At 41.7% G+C, this 18,731-nt stretch overlaps 2 protein-coding genes and 1 long non-coding RNA gene across 3 annotated transcripts in view; 2 read left to right on the top strand and 1 right to left on the bottom strand.

Annotated features, from left to right (window-relative positions):
- LOC146656739 (uncharacterized) overlaps positions 1–3,078 on the bottom strand; it is a 44,701-nt gene extending 41,623 nt beyond the window's left edge. The window contains exon 1 of the long non-coding RNA XR_014913962.1: positions 2,926–3,078. This is a non-coding gene — a long non-coding RNA (uncharacterized LOC146656739). The remainder of the gene's footprint in view (positions 1–2,925) is intronic.
- On the top strand, positions 2,764–6,993 carry LOC146656738 (BCL2/adenovirus E1B 19 kDa protein-interacting protein 3-like). Its single transcript, XM_085424514.1, has 6 exons — positions 2,764–2,917; positions 3,994–4,264; positions 4,358–4,439; positions 4,525–4,631; positions 4,740–4,889; positions 5,188–6,993. The coding sequence occupies exons 1-6, from the start codon at positions 2,866–2,868 to the stop codon at positions 5,234–5,236; spliced, it is 711 nt and encodes a 236-aa protein (XP_085280640.1). The 5' UTR covers positions 2,764–2,865; the 3' UTR covers positions 5,237–6,993.
- Positions 6,994–7,953: 960 nt separating this feature from the next.
- Positions 7,954–18,604, top strand: LOC146656737 (dihydropyrimidinase-related protein 2-like). Its single transcript, XM_085424508.1, has 15 exons — positions 7,954–8,042; positions 8,141–8,305; positions 10,725–10,813; positions 10,901–11,085; positions 11,257–11,421; positions 11,715–11,776; positions 11,910–11,990; positions 12,072–12,140; positions 12,232–12,352; positions 12,447–12,603; positions 12,864–13,005; positions 13,133–13,303; positions 16,130–16,309; positions 16,396–16,582; positions 16,666–18,604. Exons 2-15 carry the CDS (start codon positions 8,264–8,266, stop codon positions 16,755–16,757), a joined length of 1,743 nt encoding a protein of 580 aa, XP_085280634.1. The 5' UTR covers positions 7,954–8,042; positions 8,141–8,263; the 3' UTR covers positions 16,758–18,604.
- The last annotated feature ends 127 nt before the right edge of the window (positions 18,605–18,731 follow it).

Below are 18,731 nucleotides of genomic sequence, written 5' to 3'. Positions count from 1 at the left end.
GGATATCCAATCGCTAGAATGACAACAAAATAACCACCCATGTCCATACGGTGGTGTTAAACTACTGTTTTGTGTGTGTGTGTGTGTGTGTGTGTGTGTGTGTGTGTGTGTGTGTGTGTGTGTGTGTGTGTCTCTCACTCAGGGCTCTGGGTAATGTCTACTAGTGCTGAGGTATTTCACTAATCTTTCTTTTTCCCCTCACACTGTGTGAGGGTCATTTGTGTCATACAGCTCCAGTCACTTGAATAAACCTTCATAATGTGCCCATTCCCAAGTCAAGGATCCCATAAATTAACACATAATTACAGTAGCTATTTTTCATAACTGTGGTTTAAATCATGATGATATTCAAAGGAACCCTATTGCCTTTCTTAGAGCATTAAGAATAAATGAGATAATCAAGTCATGTTTCTTGAAATTTATGATGTGCCAGACAGGTGACTGCTCAGGGGAATTTACCGCTGCTCTTGATCAAAACGTACCTTCAAGAAAGCAGCTTTTCAGGACTCAAGACAAAAACTGCCTTATTTAAAGGTAGCTCATAACTTTTTCTTTTTTAAAAAAATAAAATCAAACATATGTAATGGCTTTTGAACAACACCCTGGGAAACCAAACCTTCCCTACTTGTTGTCTGGAGTTGTAAGGTTTTCTCAGTTGCAGCAGTGTATTATACATGTCTGATATATTACAGGAGTTAAAACAAATTGCACTTTTACCTTTGTGAATTTCATTAATTTGTATGTTCTGTTTCTTTAAAATGGCCTCTTGAATAAAGATTGTAAGAGTTTGGTGATCTATGGGGTGGGGGGGCTACAAAGGGTTCAGTGTACAGCTATGTCCTTGTCACATGGAATAAAGTACAATTTAGATGAAAAATAATAAAGAATTTTCAACCTGAATTCTGAATGTAATGACTGTTGTTTTTTGTTGTCGTTTTTTTTTTTATTTTGGATTAGACACTGAGGGCATTTCAGGATTCTGTAAGGCTTTTAAATGCTAAACTAAGCTTTGCATGTTGTCTTAAAAAAGACTACACCTTTCCTCTTATTTTAAATAAATTATCTTTTTAATAATAATTTTTTTAAAAAGCTTTTAAGAACAAAGCTGTTACTTCAAAAAACATTTTTCAATTGGAAAGATGTGAGATGAATGTCTGCATACCTGATCTAAGGATTACACACCTCTGATGAGTTGCTATCGTATTATATATTATTTTCTCTATTGGTGTGAAGTTTAATGAAAACAGCATGAAACTGCTTTCTCTACCTCAGCGATGTCAAACTCCTTTTACATCATGGGCAACGTATACTCCACTTTACACTGACACAAAGGGAAGTTTCAAAGAACTCTAGCTACACATTTAATCCCCCAAATATCTTAATATAAGAAAAAGGCAGGTAATTTCAGCACATCCCACTTTTTCTGCAAGGTAGTATATAATAGAATTACTGTCCCGTAATTATAAACCAAAGAAAAAGGACTGAAAATGCATTTTTTTAAAAAAACAAACCCAAACATCTATATTAGTAATTACCTTTGTGTGTTATGAATGGCCATGGGTCTTTACAAATAGAAAAAGCTGTAAAACTTAAATGTGAATACAGTTAATATTTGTTCTCCTTGTTCCAAGGCCGCCCAGCGGGCGAATTAGTCTTTACCGGGCCTTATGTTTGAAAAGTATATAAAAACACACCAATCCCAATCCTCAATGTGTCCTATAGATTCATCCCTTTCTAATTAATACCAGACCTATTTTCTGCCCACGTTAATATTCCAGACATGTAACCCAGCAGTTATTTGAAGGTTTACCAGTGGTCAGGGGCAGATCTACTGTGGTGGCATGTGCCACCCTAAAATAAACTCTTGCCACCCCTACTGCCACCCTAATTTTGCATATGGCAGTGATGTTTATTAAAATAAGCTAGCATTAAGACTTTAAGCCTAGCCGCATTTAACCTTGAATATAAATTCTAAACCTAAATATACTGCATAATATTACATCAAAACATGTAATAGCATCAATAGCTTTGTTTCTTGTTTTCAGTAGGAACAGACAGTGCAGATTTCTGACATTTTGTGTAAATTTAGTCATGTAAAATGTTATTATTTCTAATGAAAAGAGTGAATCTTAAGTTAGACTTGTATTTCAAATTCATGTTGTGTAGCTTTCTGGATTTTATATTTATTGGGCTACATGCTTATTTGTCATATATGCCACACAGTGCATAAAATGTAACTGAAATGTTTAATTATTTGACCAATAAGAAAGTTAGAGACTTTAATTACTGGATTTGATGTATTTTAACGATATTTTGTACATATTATAGAGGCACCCAAACCCGCATATGCCATATGTGCATATGTGTAAAGAAATTGCTATTTCCATGCCACCCTGTAATTGGAGGCGACAGGACCAGCCTTATCAATGTTGTTAGTCTCATCTCAAACCTTCTAATGACTCAAGTGGCCAACACAGAACAAAACAAAACAAAAACGAAAAAACACCCCAAAAACCAACACAGTGCTTTATGATTTTACATCGGTTATAAATACACCGGATGCTATCAGAGAACTGATTTCTGTGTATACAGTGGGACTTCATTTTAGTAGAAATATTTTTTTACTTTCCCTCACGCCCAAAAAAGGAAAAAAGAAACATCTCTATTTTCTTAAATCTTGCAATTGTGTACATTATTCAAATCAGCTTTTAAATAACGTAACCAAAAGGTGGGGGAAAAAGTAAAACGCCATCTCTGATCTAGAGCCAGCCTTTGTTGTCTGTTTGGACTCTGGACAGATCTAGCGCCTGCGCACTTGGAAGTTTGTCTGCGTGTCATGTTGAATGCTAAAACAGGATAGTCAACATGTCCACCGCGACGGCTCAACAAAACAATAACGAAGAGCCCGGGCTTCAGGGTACGTACCGTCCTCGGGTTTTCCCGGCTCCACGTCGTAGTCGTTACTTTACATGTTCGTAATGGACGCTTGTGTGTGTGAAAAATACCGCTACTGCGAAGGTTTTATTGTAAAAGTTATATCGAGGGTGGAATTTCCTCGTCGACTGGGAGGGGCGGGGGTATGTTGTTTGACGTCACCTCAAATGAGCCAATAGCGTCTTAGAAAAGCTTTGATGGACGCGTTACTGGCCAATCATGTACAAAGATTGAAGCTAGGTGGGCTTCAATAGCAACGAAAACAACTTTGAGGCAAAACACTGAATATTTTGGGGGATTTTTGTGACTTCCTTTTTGTTAAATTATTATTTTCCTATAATGGGCCGTATATTTTTGTGTGGGCAAGCTACTTCTTTACTCAAAAGCCCTTTGCACTTTTGATTATACATCAAATCTAACCGAAGGCAGTGGTCGCAATTTTTACCCAACTGCATGCAGGCAAACAGCTAAAAACATTTAAAACAACACTTAAGGTGTGCTCGCACTTCAAGCGACTAAAGCGCCATCATATTAGCTCTCGGGATGTTCTTCGTCATGCGTGGCAGCACCACAGCTGGAACAGCGACATGTCTGGGCAAACTGTCTCACCGTGCGCTCTGTAGTTATGCAAGACCTCGCATGGGAGCAACACTGATGGCAAATGCTTCTGTAAATGTGCAATCTATTATTTTTATGTCCATCCGCGAACCAAACAAATACACCATGCTTTGTTTTCGGGAAAGGGCGTCTCACGCTGTCACGTTGTGCGCTCACACAAACCCGCAGGCTCCGAGAGATTACGCAACACCCTTCCGTCTGCTGATTAAAAAAAAGAGTGCAGGCTGTTTATGGGGCAGTGGTACAAAGAAATGCGTGCCATCATGGATGCGGTGCACAGGCGGTTCATTTGAATTCGCAGAATCAGCGGTGCAGAAAATGTAGGTCAGCTGTTTCCATTTGAGGGTGTGTCTCTATGTGCTGTGTAATCAGCTGCGAGGTTTGTGCCTTATCACAGCAAGCTTACCTTCCTTGTGTCCTCTTGATCTTTATTTTACAAAGGGTCCTGGGTGGAGCTGGAGCTAAATGGGAATACAGGGGCCCAGGGGAGGCAGACCAACCTGCTAACACCACCTGCTGCAGACCAAATAAACGCAAATACTGGTATGAGTCAAACTCTGCAGACCTTGGAAGTGGTGCCTGAAAGTGATGAGACCCTAATTGGAGGACTAGAGCATGTGCCATCGTCCTCCTCTATCCACAACGGGGACATGGAAAAGATCCTCCTGGATGCACAACACGAATCCAGCCCAAGTAACTCCTCCTGCGATAGGTAGGAAGAAAAGTCATTTTTTGGTCTTCAAGGCCTTATATGTGTGTTTGTTATTGAGAAGTTTTTTTTCTTACTCCAAACATGTTGATTAAGCCCTCACAGGCCACCAAGTCCAGAGCAGGATGAGGGTCAGATTACATTTGATGTGGAAATGTCCAGCCCAAGAGGTAGTCAGGTAAAGCTATGTATTCAGCTCTAAAGTTTAAGACCCTTTAAAGTCTTTTTCATTGATCTAATCGCTTCATCTTTTATATTTGCAGTCAGAGGAAGATTGTGCAGAGAAGGACAGAGAGGAAGACATTTTGATGAACAAAGAAGTAGACTGGGTTGCTGACTGGTCGAGCAGACCTGAAAACATTCCACCAAAGTAACCAGGCTTTCAGAGCTACTTACTGATATGTCAGGAGACTGTCTTTAGCTGTGTTTTTCTTCTTTTCTTTTTTTTAATAACCTGTCATTTAATTTTTCCTATCAGAGAGTTCCACTTTAGGCACCCCCGACGTTCCGTTTCTCTAAGTATGAGAAAGAGTGGAGTCATGAAGAAAGGCGGCATCTTCTCTGCCGAGTTTCTCAAAGTCTTTATCCCTTCCTTACTCATCTCACACATCCTGGCTCTTGGGCTTGGGTAAGTCAAAAGTCACGCATCTCTACCATTGCTGAGCTTTTTGTTACACCAGCTGGAGTTTTCTCAAGTTGCCCTAATTATATGTTTGTCTGCAACAATCATATCTAGAAGTTATAGCCGTTCAAAGAGACAGCTTCCATGTTATGTTTATAAAGTGTATACCTTAATTTTAATCTATCACTTGTTATAAATGAGCATCATCATTTATCTAGTACTGTTGCAAAATATTATTGTTCTTTTCCTTTTTTCCAAACTGACTCAGTTTTGTTCCTTTTTTTTCCTTTTTCCTCTTTCCCAGAGTGTACATTGGGAAGAGAATTGCAACAGCCGCCACCAGCTCCTACTGAGTAGAAAATGAAGCAGTGCCTAGATGTTCTCCCTTCTCCAAGTCACTCAGCCATCCTCGTGTGGTCAAGCTCTCTCTCTGCATCTGTTGTACACCCGCACTTCCCTTCCGATCACCATTAAAAATTATATTGCATCGTAGATGTAGTCGTACACATGATGTAACCGTGGTTGCGCTCCATCAGATTTTGACCGAGGACAACACTGTACACACAGTTGTCACAAATTTGCATATATGCAGTAGGTAACAAAGTCTGTTCCACCTGAAAAGTATTCGTCGTCTGTTCGACTAAAAAATACGAGACAAGAGGATTTCAGATGAAGTTGCTTCAGGGTTTTAGTTTCTTTACTTGCCTTGTTGTTAAGTTACAAGAAATTGGACTGCGTCTGTCCTCTGTTGCCTTCGTAATTAATATCTGCAAGAAACGAATTAATCGGCTCTGGGAACAAAAGGGACTTGAATCGCCTTAACTTATTGAGCTTAACATTAGAGGTGCAGTGAAAGCGTGGTGGTAGTAGGGGGACGGGGTACTGCACTGTGGGATCAGTTTTTAAATTCCACACATTTTTAATAATAGAAGTTATATCTTTTTGACCGCAGAGGGTTTAAAAGCTTTTTTGTTCTGAAGGTTGGAAAGCGTAAACATTTATCTTGTATGTAGCTCCAGAATTTTACAGAAATAGTTGGAATATGCTATAATAGTGGCAACCTAAAGGCTGGAACGCAGTATACCAGGCCATATGCTATTTTTATTTGTTTTGTTGCCTACATATCTTCTTCTTTAACACATAATATAGCATCAGTGGCAAAGTGCCAAATTTGTATGCTTCACCACTGCACATCGGTGATTTATCTTGAGACTTTTTTTTTTTTTTTTTTACATTTTCTTATATGTTTAGGTATTTAAAGATGTAGATGTGAAAAATTAATTTAAGCTGTGATCTGCCCCTTGTAATAGATACTTTCCGACATTGTATAATCTGTTTATACAGTGATACTAATGCGTATTATATCTCATGCATCGTGGCAGTGTAAGTAATGTGTTTTTGCTGTCGTTTAATTGAAGCTTCAGTGGCAGAAAGGATCGCCACGGAGGAGGAAGAAGGGGTTTCTAGGGGTTCTCGTTTAAAAGTGTTATCAGATTTTAATCTGGATTTCACTGTACAGTAATTTCATCTAGCGTACAGTGTCTGTGTACCTTTTAAAGAAATTATTTTCTGGAGAAAATGCATGCATTTCTGTATATTGATGCTGATATGCTGACTGGATTATTCTGTCAGTGTCTGTAAATGGATCAGACCATAACAATATGGAAAAATTGGCTATAACTTACAGTATTGGCTGTTGGCTGTGTTGGTTTGGAAGCACTCGTACTAATTCCTAAACTGTGCATGTGAAAACAGATTTATGTACAGTTGATAAGTGTGCAATACTTGGAATTTTTGGAATATAAAGTTTGTACTGTATACAGTGGCTGATGTGAAAAAAAAATACAAAGGACGTAAATAGAGATCCATAGAATTGAATTCATTTTTCAAGTATAAAAGGCACATATCATCATAATGGGCTTTCTGCACAGCTGAATAGTGAGCAGTGTGTTAAAACTTGAATGGACTTTGTACTGAATACAGAGGCTGAAACAAATGCAGCTGCTGTCTTTGGAAGTCATTTACATTTCATCACCATTAAACAAAGCACTCAGCGTAATAAGGATGAAAGTGAATGTGTGTGAATCCAAAATAAAATGTCTGTTGCTTCCTCATTTGTTGTTAGTAGTTCATTTAAAGAGGTTTCAGATGATCTTCATGAATGTGGACGTTTTAATTTTTATAAAAGATAGGGTTATAGTTGTGCTTTTTATTAGCATTTCTACTCTTTAGTGCACTGTTAATAACAGCGGTGAAGAAACACACTGTCAGATAGTTTGGAAGATGTCATACAGTATAAGGTCTGTAGATTTACTGTAAAGATGATAATTATTTTAATCCTTCCTGAATTTGTAAGTTTGCTCACTTACATAGAAATGGAAGGAACAAGGTAGTCATCCAAGACGGTATGGTACATGGCCCCAGTGGCCCGTCAATGAGATGAAGTAATCCTGTACTGTCAGCAGAAACACAGCCCCAAACCATAATGTTCCCACCCCTGTACTTGACTGTGGGGTTGGTGTTCATTGGATCATACTCTGCTTCCTCAACCATGCCAAAATGCTGAATTTTGGTTTCATCTGACCACAGCGCTTTCTCCCAAATTTTCGCTGACAAACTGGAGAACTTCAGACGAGTCTGTACATGAGCCATGGGACATAAGGAGGGGGACATAAAAATGAGATACTCTTCATATTTGTTGCAAGTAAACAAACTTACAAACATAGCAAGGGATCAAATAATTATTTCCCCCACTGTAGCTCTACTGGTTATAGTTATCAAAAGTTTATCCATACAACAATCAATGCATGGTATGTCACAAACTGTAAATCCAGTGCCAAAATGCTGTTGTGAGAAGAGTAGCCTTTCATATGAGCAGTTGTATAAACTGTTCAACTTCTAGATCAGGAGATTAATCTTTTTGTTAAAGTACTCCTTTTATCCCCTGACGTGTCCGTCTGATCTAACAGGTTGTGCAAAACATATTTCGCCTCCAAACTGCATGTATCACATCAGGACAGAAACATGGAGCTAAAGCAGAGCAGGGCGGGGCAGTGCGCATGCGCCGTTCCTCATTGTGGCCCTCCTCTCCTTCGAGCTCGTCTGGGTTTCAGGGACCCGTTATAGGAGTGAATCAAGGTCTACGAGTGCGAGACAGAGGTACAACTTGTCGTTTTAGGCTGCTGTTTTTAGGCCGCACGCTGCGAACTTGACTTCATATATAGAGACATTTTCAGACAGAGGCATTGTTCTCTCAGGGCGTCGACTGGCCAACAAGCGGAGCATCCATTCATCCTTTCATTGGCAGCTGAGGTTTTCCAGTCTCGCTAGCTAGCGTTAGCCAAGAGGCAGGGGGCACCCGTGTCGGAGAGAGCTTCAAAATGTCGGGGTACCAAGGAAAGAAGAACATCCCACGAATTACAGTGAGTTTTGTTTTATTTTATCATATCTGTCCTGCAGTGGAGGTGTATAAAGGGTGTATAAAGGGTACGGTGAGCTTCACAGTTTAGACCAAAAGCTAGCCAGCGCTTATCCAACCACTGACGCTGTCAACAGCAGCAGCAGCAGCAGCCCAGCTCCACATACCGACAGCCTGGGATGGTAACCAGCTAGTGTGCAAGCCTTTTAACAATTCCTCATTTGAAATCTGGGTCTTACAATTTTTTCTCTGTAATGAATACTCAGATCAGGTCATTTAGCTGCCATTATTAGCCCTTATTCTCTCAGAGCATCCTCAGCCTGAAGGGTGTAGTTAACAGGTTTAGACACAGATTCCCTCACTGTGTCGTTTTTCATCTTCCACCTTCTATCCTCCAGCATCCACCATGCCTGCCCTCTTCAGTGGACTATGTGTTTTTTTGTTGTCTTTCTTTCTTGTTTATGGATTAAAAAAAATCCTGATTCATATTCAGTCAAATATTGCTACAGATCCTGATTTGCTAATATACATTAATTTTGCTTTGATTTATGGTGCAGCTCTTCACCCAGACCACACATAATCATTAGGGGGAATGCAGCAGGCTTGCTGTGATAGTTAAAAGAAGTAAAACCTCACTCGCAAAGTAGGTCATTGCACAGCTCCCATCCAAACCCTATGCTTTCATCATGCAGCAAGAGGGCTGATTCTGCAGCATATAGACTCAGCAGCTTTATGTTTGATCACTTAATCACATCAAAATCTTTTATGTACTGGCTGTGTTTCATACAGATGGTTGTCAGGTCCTTCGCAGGTCGATCCAGGGTCATAAACACACGAGTCTGACATCCCAGACACGCCATGCAGACAGCAGCAACTCTACAGCCAGCCTTTCCCAGGCTTTCACACTCAGTACAACACCACCTATTAGTCTGGAGTGAATGAACTAGATAGTTTCACTCTGCAAAGCTTTAAACAAAATGCCAAGGTTAGTCTGAAAAGCACTAGCTGAATTTGTTCAAAGCACACTAAAGCAGGAATAATAGCAGTCCTTTGAAGAATGTGCCTTAAGAGTTTCACAGCAACTTAACCTCTGCTAGCACCATATTGAGGTGCAGTTGTTTGTCGCACAGCTTGATTTTGATTGAGGCTGTGTGTTCTTTTATAGAGTTTGGCTCTTGTATAGGTCTTTTTTAATTTTTCTTTGTAATCTCTAACTGTGTCATATCCATCAATATCCAGAATTTGTCTGTTAATAGTTGATTCATGGTTATTACACAGTAATATTAAAAGAGACATGCCAACGGCTTTTGTCTTTAATTAAAAAACAAAACACAAAACTAAGATTAGGGTCAAACAAATGCTTTTTATTTAAAACAATGACTTAAAGTTATGGTATATCCTCTGATATAGTTTTCCTTTCAGACACACCAAGGTGAAACAGAGTACCCTTTTTGTGCATTTTAAGGATGCGTTGCCAGGAGGGAAGTTCCTTAGCGCCATCTGTTGGACAAACTATGCAAACAAATAATTGAAGGGTGTTTCTTTCATCTTCTCTTTGCTTTTTAACTTTAACATATCCGTGATTCTAAATGCTGAAACGATGGATCAGCAAATAGCTAATATTTCCGATAGTTTCGATTCTGGCTACCCAATATATTTGTGTGGTAATTGTCTGATAATTGATGCATAAAAGATGAAGATGTTGCTTTTTCTTATTTTGGAGTTTATGGTAATGATCAGCATCTGATATATGATTTAGATGTTGGCACATTCATTTTGGAAGTTGAGGACTACATTTGATATTGTATGTGTATACCGCAAGCTCAGTACACTAGCTGCTGACCACTCGGGCACAGAAAGGACACAGGTTAAATGACCCACTTATGTCAGCGCAGTGGTTTGTGAGATCATGTCAGCCATGCCCTGTACACTTAATGCTTCCTGCAGTCTGTAAAGCTGGACACACTGAGTGTTTCCTGCTGTGAGTTTTGCTGCAAAACGTTTTTTTATATCTTCGGAGACCCCAGAAAGCCTTTAGGAGAAGTAGGCCAGCCTGTTATGCTTTCCTTTTATCTCATTCAGGTGGAGGTAATTGTGTCACTCAAGAGCCTGCGCTAAGAATCTTTCCCTCTCTTCAAATGATGTGTCTGTTATGCATGAATAAGTCTACTAAATTAATCCTAGTCATCATGTAGACAGGTTGAGGATTGGTATGGATCAAGCCATGTTTTGCATGAGACTTTGAGCAATCTGGGAAATATTCACAGCTTTAGCTTCGGTCACTCTTCTTTTCTAAAACTGTGTTTGTGGGTAAAAGATTTTCTGTTGAGTCATGGATCAAACTGCTGGCTGCTGGAAGTTAAAATAAAATATTTATTGCTTGGTTTAGCTAATGCTGAGAAAATGCTGTCTCATCCTTTCAGAGTGACCGCCTTCTGATCAAAGGGGCGAAGATAGTGAACGATGATCAGTCGTTTTTGGCTGATATCTACATGGAAGATGGAGTCATCAAGTAAGTCCTTCTTTTTCTGCTTTTGCTTTTTGTAACTTCATTCACTTCTTTATGCCTGATTTTTTTCTTTTTGTTTGTCTCATTGAGGCAAATTGGAGACAACCTTATTGTTCCTGGTGGAGTTAAAATCATTGAGGCTCATGGAAGAATGGTGATGCCCGGGGGTATTGACGTGCACACCCGATTCCAGATGCCTGACCGAGGCATGGTGGCTGCGGATGATTTCTACCAGGGTACCAGGGCGGCCCTGGCTGGGGGGACAACCATGATCAGTATGTGACACATCAGACAGACTTGCTCGTGTATTTTCAGCCAGTTTACACATACAGCGATGTTGTTTTGGGGATTATGACATTGCAGATGTGAATGCCATCAAGCGTATGATTTAATTTAACAGTTTGCTTGTGCACATGAAATCAGACCTGCTTGTTTGTATTCTATAGTTGACCATGTGGTGCCGGAGCCTGGCGTCAGCCTGGTTGCTGCCTTCACACAGTGGAGAGAGTGGGCTGACAGCAAGTCTTGCTGTGACTATTCTCTGCATGTGGACATCACAGAGTGGAACAAAGGCAACCAGGAAGAGATGGAGACTTTAGTGAAGGACCATGGTATGTAGTCGGAGTTGTACTCAGCTCATGTCTCCCACGTACGGCTCAAAATCTTAGACTTATCTGACTTTTTACTGGGGTGGTGAAATGTTGCCATTTCCCTGTTGTAAAAAGTGGTTCTCTGACTGCGTAGGAAAGAAAATCAACCTGCAATAACCTAAAATTTTTGCTGTGCAATTTTTTTTTTATCCTTTTGGTTTTTTTACTTCCTCCCTTCGCTTTGGGTTTTTCCCTCTTTTGCTCTCTTTATTCCACCTTTTGGCTGTTTTCTCTCATAAGTTTTCTTCCTTCAGGTGTCAACTCTTTCCTGGTCTATTTGGCTTATAAGGATGTTTTCCAACTTTCTGACTCTCAGGTATGCTTGGCTGCTGGGATCTCTGCTGAGTCGTCTGTCACAGCACATGTTTTGTAGGCTTTTAGATGTCTTTGGTATAAATGACCCCCACCCCCCCCAATGAGCTCGACCACTTTTCTCCATGTTCTTGTAGATCTACGAGGTGTTCAGTGTCATCAGAGATCTCGGAGCCATCGCCCAGGTTCATGCTGAGAATGGAGACATCATTGCAGAGGTAACGTAGCCCCTTATAAAGTCAGTGATGTCAAACCAGATACTTCAGTATTTGATAATAATGTTTTTGTGGATGTTTTAGGAGCAGAGACGTATTCTAGAGCTGGGGATCACAGGACCTGAAGGTCACGTGCTCAGCCGCCCCGAGGAGGTAAGACTGATGATGTCTAAGAGTGACAAGCGACAGCCTGGATATAGTGTGGAACAGAAGAATCACCTGTGTCTCACCTCATTATCCGCAGGTAGAGGCCGAGGCGGTCAATCGTGCTGTCACCATCGCCAATCAGACCAACTGTCCCCTCTACATCACCAAGGTGATGAGCAAGAGTGCTGCTGATGTCATTGCTCTGGCTAGAAAAAGGGGTAAGAAGAGAAACTTATAAAAATACTTTCTCTTTTTTTACTCTGCTTGTATTCCTGACACGTAGCGTTGACATCATCCTGTCTGCTCCTGCAGGTGCTGTGGTTTACGGAGAGCCCATCTCTGCCAGCTTGGGCACAGATGGTACTCATTACTGGAGTAAGAACTGGGCCAAGGCAGCAGCCTTTGTCACTTCTCCACCACTTAGTCCTGATCCAACCACCCCCGACTACCTCAACTCCCTGCTGTCATGGTAGGTGCTTTAAGCTAGGACATAAACAGCTGTAACGCAGTGATTTGACAGATGTTACAGCTGTGTGCTGCATTTGAATTTTCAGCTGTATCTGTAATCACATTTATTATCGAACACCTGATGACAGCAGATAATCATAACATTTCCATGAGCAGCCTTAATAAAAATGTTACATTTCAAACATTTTCGGATGAATTAATCTAAAATGGCACATTACACATCACACACATGAAGGATATCTCGCTTTGTTTCTTATGTAGCGGGGACTTGCAGGTGACCGGAAGTGCTCACTGTACTTTCCAAACTTCTCAGCGTGCGGTAGGCAAAGATAACTTCTCCCTCATCCCAGAGGGAACCAACGGCACCGAGGAGAGGATGTCCCTAATCTGGGACAAATGTGTGGTGAGCTTAATGTGACCCACTTTTCACGCATTCCAGAAAATTTGGAACATAAAGCAAAATCCCCGGCAAACCTCGCCGCATGTTTACACTCACTGAAATTAAGCGATCTGTTGTCGTGTCACTAAAGGTGACCGGAAAGATGGATGAAAACCAGTTTGTGGCAGTGACCAGCACTAACGCGGCCAAGATCTTCAACCTGTACCCCCGCAAAGGCCGCATCGCCGTGGGGTCCGATGCCGACCTTGTGTTGTGGGACCCAGACGTCACTAAGATCATCTCAGCTAAGAGCCACAACCTGGTCAGATATTTACATAGCTTGTTACGACTCTTGATTCCCAATATATTTAGTCATTTGTGTGTCTTATACATAATGTGACCTAATTCTTAAGCTCAAATGCTCTTTGCATGCTGAGCCTGGTCTGCGTTAGCAAGTGAGGTACTAATATGGTATTAACAGGCAGGAGTGACAAAAGATAGAGAATAACAAGGAATCTGAGTGAAAAATAAGCTTCAAATATATCCTCTGTTTTATTATGCAAATTTTAAATTTAAAAAATGACTTGTTGCACTGTTCACTATACTAAATGGCATCTTGTTAACTGTTTACCCCTTGAAGCCAACTTGACTTAAAGCTCTCAGCTGAGGGGTTTCTGTCATATTTCAGTTGTGCTTATAGACTGGGTGTACATCAGAAGTAACTCTTGGAAAAACCCGGAAACCACATTTTTATTGATATATACTAAAACTGTGGCAAGGACTCCAGACCATTACAGACTACAGGACCACCAAACCCTCCCCCGCATCCTCTGATGTCTCCTTCCTCAACGAGCTCAACAACTTTTATGCTCGTTTTGAGCGAGGGAACCCCACAACCACAACCAAAGCAGACGTGACGCCAGACCACCAACCTCTGACTCTCTCCCCCACCGATGTAGGAGCGGTGCTGAGCAGGATCAATGTCCACAAGGCTGCAGGTCCCGATGGCATCCCCGGGCGTGTTCTCAGAGCGTGTTCTGAGGAGCTTGCAGGAGTGCTGACAGACATATTCAACCTGTCCTTGGCCCACGCTGTGGTACCGGCCTGCTTCAAATCCACCTCCATCGTCCCGATACCCAAAAACTCCAACCCATCTTGCCTCAATGACTACCGCCCAGTAGCACTCACCCCCATCATCACTAAGTGCTTAGAGCGACTGGTCCTAGCACACTTCAAATCCTGTCTCCCCCCCACCCTGGACCCCCACCAATTCGCATACCGCCAGAACAGGAGCACAGAGGATGCAGTCTCCATCGCACTGCACTCTGTCCTCTCACACCTGGACAACAACAATACCTACGCCAGAATGCTGTTTATAGACTTCAGTTCAGCATTCAATACAATCCACCCCTCACAACTCATCAGGAAACTGACAGACCTGGGTATCAGTTCCCTCATCTGCAAATGGTTACTGGACTTCCTGACCAACCGCCCCCAACATGTCCGGCTGGATAACCGCTGCTCATCTACCATCACAATGAACACCGGTGTACCACAAGGCTGTGTGATGAGCCCTTTCCTCTACTCCCTCTTCACCCACGACTGCAGACCTGCTGATGGTTCCAACACCATCATTAAGTTTGCAGATGACACCACGGTGATTGGCCTCATCAGTGACAACGATGAGGCCGCCTACAGGGAGGAGGTGGATCGTCTGGCTGAGTGGTGCGACACAAACAACCTGCTGCTTAACACCGAGAAGACCAAGGAGCTCATCGTGGACTACAGGAGGAATGCTGACCCACATCCACCCATCCACATTAAGGGGACGGCTGTGGAGCGTGTGAGCAGCTTCAAGTTCCTGGGAGTCCACATCTCCGAGGATCTCACCTGGACGACCAACTGCTCCAAGCTGGTCAAGAAGGCTCACCAGCGCCTCTTCTTCTTGAGGACTCTGAGGAAGAACCACCTGTCCTCAGACATCCTGGTGAACTTCTATCGCTGCACCATCAAGAGCATCCTGACCAACTGTATAACAGTCTGGTACGGGAACTGCTCTGCCTCGGACCGGAAGGCGTTGCAGAGGGTCGTGAAAACTGCCCAGCGCATCGCCGGAGCACCACTTCCTGCCATAAAAGACATCTACAGGAAGCGGTGTCTGAAAAGGGCTGGGAAAATCATCAGAGACCCCAGTCACCCATCACATGGACTCTTCACCCTCCTGCCCTCTGGGAGGCGCCACAGGAGCCTCCGGACTAAGACCACCAGGTACCGGAACAGCTTCTTCCCCACAGCTGTCAGACTCCTGAACTCTGCCTCCTGACATCTGACCCACGTTAACTCATGGACTGAACATACACACACACACACAATGGACAACTGTACCCTCAAACACACAATAATAACATGGAGTGAACCACCACTCACAACCACTAGCACTTTATATAGCCTCTGTAGAAATTATCCACACCCTCACTTACCTTAACTGCACTACTGTATAGCTCTGTGTAAACAATCATTCTGTACATTCGATAATCTTTAATCCTACAACTGTTTACAACTTGCATAGTTCCCATTTCTGTATAGCTGTATATCTCAGATTCCTGTAAAGTTATTTATTTCATATTCTGTATAGTTTTTCATATTTATATCCTGTCCATAGCCTGTACATAGCTTGTACTCACTACAGCCTGTACATACTTATAGTTATAGAATATTCACAACATACTTCATACCGTGTACATTATAACATAATAGACCCATTTCTGTAATATACTTACATATCTATATTATTGCTAATATATATTGTAATATATCTATATCACTAAGCACTTCTGGATGGATGCAAACTGCATTTCGTTGCCCTGTACCTGTGCATGTGCAATGACAATAAAGTTGAATTCTATTCTATTCTATTCTATTCTATTCTATTCTATTCTAACTCATCATTAAGGTACAGAGGAGGTCGTCAAATGGTCGCCTTTTTGAGGGAAAGGATTAAAGCAGGCAAAAAAAAAAAAAAATCGATATGATGCAATATAAGATATCAGGGAAATTTACTTTTGCTTCTGTACCTCAGATATTTATTTAGGACTTTTAAGAGATTTCTGCTAATCTTGTAAAACCATAAAACTTCTTCGTGTTCCAGGCTGTGGAGTACAACATCTTCGAGGGGACAGAAGTGCGTGGAGGTCCTCTGGTGGTGATCAGCCAGGGCAAGATTGTGTTGGAGGAGGGCAGCCTTCACACCACGGAGGGCTGTGGGCGCTACATCAGCCGTAAACCCTTCCCGGACCACGTTTACAAGAGGATAAAAGCTCGCAGCAGGGTGAGTCCTGTGCGTGTATCTAAGGAGCAGCCACAGCTGCGGAGACCTCATTCTTATAATACGAATGACCGTGTTATTATGTTTAGCTCACAGAGCTGCGAGGAGTCCCGAGGGGTCTGTACGACGGGCCAGTTTGTGAGGTGACTGTGACTCCCAAGGTGATGTCCACAGTTTCCTCGGTGAAGACTTCCCCTGCCAAGCAGCAGCAGCAACAACAGCAGTTTACTCACCAGCCTGTGCGCAACCTTCACCAGTCTGGCTTCAGTCTGTCTGGTGAGTCAGAACACCTGCCAGTTTGCCTTTTTTCACAGCTGGCCATTTAGATTGTCTAATATTTTATTCAAAAATATTTTTAGGCGCCCAAATTGATGACAACGTTCCTCGTCGCACCACTCAACGCATCGTGGCTCCTCCCGGTGGAAAAGCTAACATCACCAGCCTCGGCTAAGCACTTTTTCTCCACATAGCCAGGGAGGGGGGTCGCAGGGCCACACGGGACCAGAGGCTGCTCTTACAAATGTCACATCACGTCCCTTTGCTGATCACCTCCGACTCCCCTATGCAGCCCACACCATTTATTAATATTCACACATACCACCACGTCACCTCATGCAAAGAAAAAAGAAAGCACTATTCCATTTCGCTTCACCGTCTCGAGATAGTTAAATACCGAGGAAGGATCAAGTGAATTGAAGCAGCTCTTTTTTTAATGCTGTTTTCACGGCCAGTTTGATTATTGATGAAATTAATTTGTTTACATTTTTTTGTTATTTTCAGCTGCATGTGATTGTTTATTTGCCCTCTTGGCTCAATAAGCTGACCCAAAAGTCACCCCAAGGAATATTTTAGCAACAGGAACCTTTGGTGGTTGTTCTTCTTGCGCTGTTCGTTTTCCACGTATTAGAATGTTTTGGTGGTTCTCAGACATCAGCCATCTTTAGCTGAAAGCAGAGCCTCTGTTGCCACCGTTAACAATGCTGTTTCTACTGTTATGAGACTGTTTGTTCAGAAATGAGAAATTAGATAGTAGAATATTGTTTTTCAATAACACCTCAAGTCTGCAGTATTTGAATTTATGCTTGGTTTTAAGTTTAAGCCATGTATTGAGCTGAGCAATTCACCTATGTCTTCCTTTAGTGATATAGTTGCACTCTGTTTCCATTTTTTTTTAAAATATTGTCTTTTTGATGTTTTATGTTTTAACATTTTTAAGTCATTTTGGAAAACGCTGACTGCACTGAAAGGAAAAGAAAAGGGTATTTTTAGGGTTAAACCACTCATTTAGCTTCACCCCGGGGGAGAAATTGCTAGTGTTCTGCCTGAGAAACACACTCTTCCCTCATTTCTTCCTCGCGTTTTTTCCCCTCATGTTGGTTGATAGGTTGTCTGGGCGAAAAGCTTCCAATAATAGCAACACTGGATGTGGTTAAGGATATAGTCAGTCGAAGAAGCTCGATTGGAAGGTTTGCCCACAACCTCTCTGCACCTGGTGCTATAAATATATATATAAAAATATATATGACCATTGCTGTATATGTGCAGATGATGTCACAGCAGTCGTGTAAGCTTTGTAATAACAGCAGCCGGGGTCGAGTCACCAGTTACCCAGTTTTAACAGAACACGTTTTGCACCTGTAACAATCCAAATGGTTGAAACTGTATGTGAGCTTGCAACTTTTTATTTGTAACAGATTTGTCTGTATGTTTTAGGATATGTGTTGAAATACTTGCCTGCCTGTTCTGTAAAGATATTGATAGCACACTGTATCTATGAAGGCTCTTTAAAGATGTGAAACGATGAGTTGTTTTTTGAGACCTGATGAAAAAAAGAAATGCTTCTGTATGTACATGAAACCCCCCACACAGTGTGCTGATGATGTGTCCACTGTTCTCGGTGTTAGTGTTGTGAATGAATTACCGGGTATATCGTTTTCCTTCCTCTCTATCTATCTGCCTGACGTCAACACCAGATTCACTCAAGCTAGTAACCGTATCGGTCACACAGCGTTGTGCAGCCATACTGTAAACACTGGATTTTTCCCCCCTCCTCATTGCCTTGTCAAAGTGTAGGTTTTGTATGCCAAGCTATAATGTGAAGTGATTTACATTTGGGAAACTTTCTTGATAATGGTCATTGGGTTGTAATGTTGAGCACTGTTGTTTGCCCTTCTCCACCTAGTGTGATACTACTGCTCATGTATGTTTTGTAGGATACCAGAGTTTGGGAGGAAATCATCGATCCTGTCAGCATTTGGTTGTGTTGACTTCAGTGGATTAAAATAATAAAAATAAAACCTGTGGTACTGACTTCTTTCTTTTTTCTAATAAATAAAAGATGTTTTGACACCAGGAAAATACAAAACACACTGTTGTGTAGACCAAGTCCTTGGGACCCTCATGGTTCAAAAAGTGTTTTGATCAT

Source organism: Rhamphochromis longiceps, linkage group LG12 (assembly GCF_057381845.1).
Source record: "Rhamphochromis longiceps isolate RC_006_pf linkage group LG12, R_longiceps_female_GT1.1, whole genome shotgun sequence".
Taxonomy (NCBI): domain Eukaryota; kingdom Metazoa; phylum Chordata; class Actinopteri; order Cichliformes; family Cichlidae; genus Rhamphochromis; species Rhamphochromis longiceps.
The sequence above is the reverse complement of the archived record's forward strand: the minus strand, read 5'-3'. Positions and strand labels throughout refer to the sequence as shown.

Bases quoted from the DNA above. Each gene is read 5' to 3' on its own strand.
- LOC146656738 (XM_085424514.1), top strand. From the start codon at position 2,866: ATGTCCACCGCGACGGCTCAACAAAACAATAACGAAGAGCCCGGGCTT. The intron at 4,265-4,357 runs GTAGGAAGAAAA...ATGTTGATTAAG, and splicing joins AGTAACTCCTCCTGCGATAG to CCCTCACAGGCCACCAAGTC. The intron at 4,632-4,739 runs GTAACCAGGCTT...TTTTCCTATCAG, and splicing joins CCTGAAAACATTCCACCAAA to AGAGTTCCACTTTAGGCACC.
- LOC146656737 (XM_085424508.1), top strand. From the start codon at position 8,264: ATGTCGGGGTACCAAGGAAAGAAGAACATCCCACGAATTACA. The intron at 12,353-12,446 runs GTAAGAAGAGAA...CTGCTCCTGCAG, and splicing joins TGCTCTGGCTAGAAAAAGGG to GTGCTGTGGTTTACGGAGAG. The intron at 13,304-16,129 runs GTCAGATATTTA...TTCGTGTTCCAG, and splicing joins CAGCTAAGAGCCACAACCTG to GCTGTGGAGTACAACATCTT.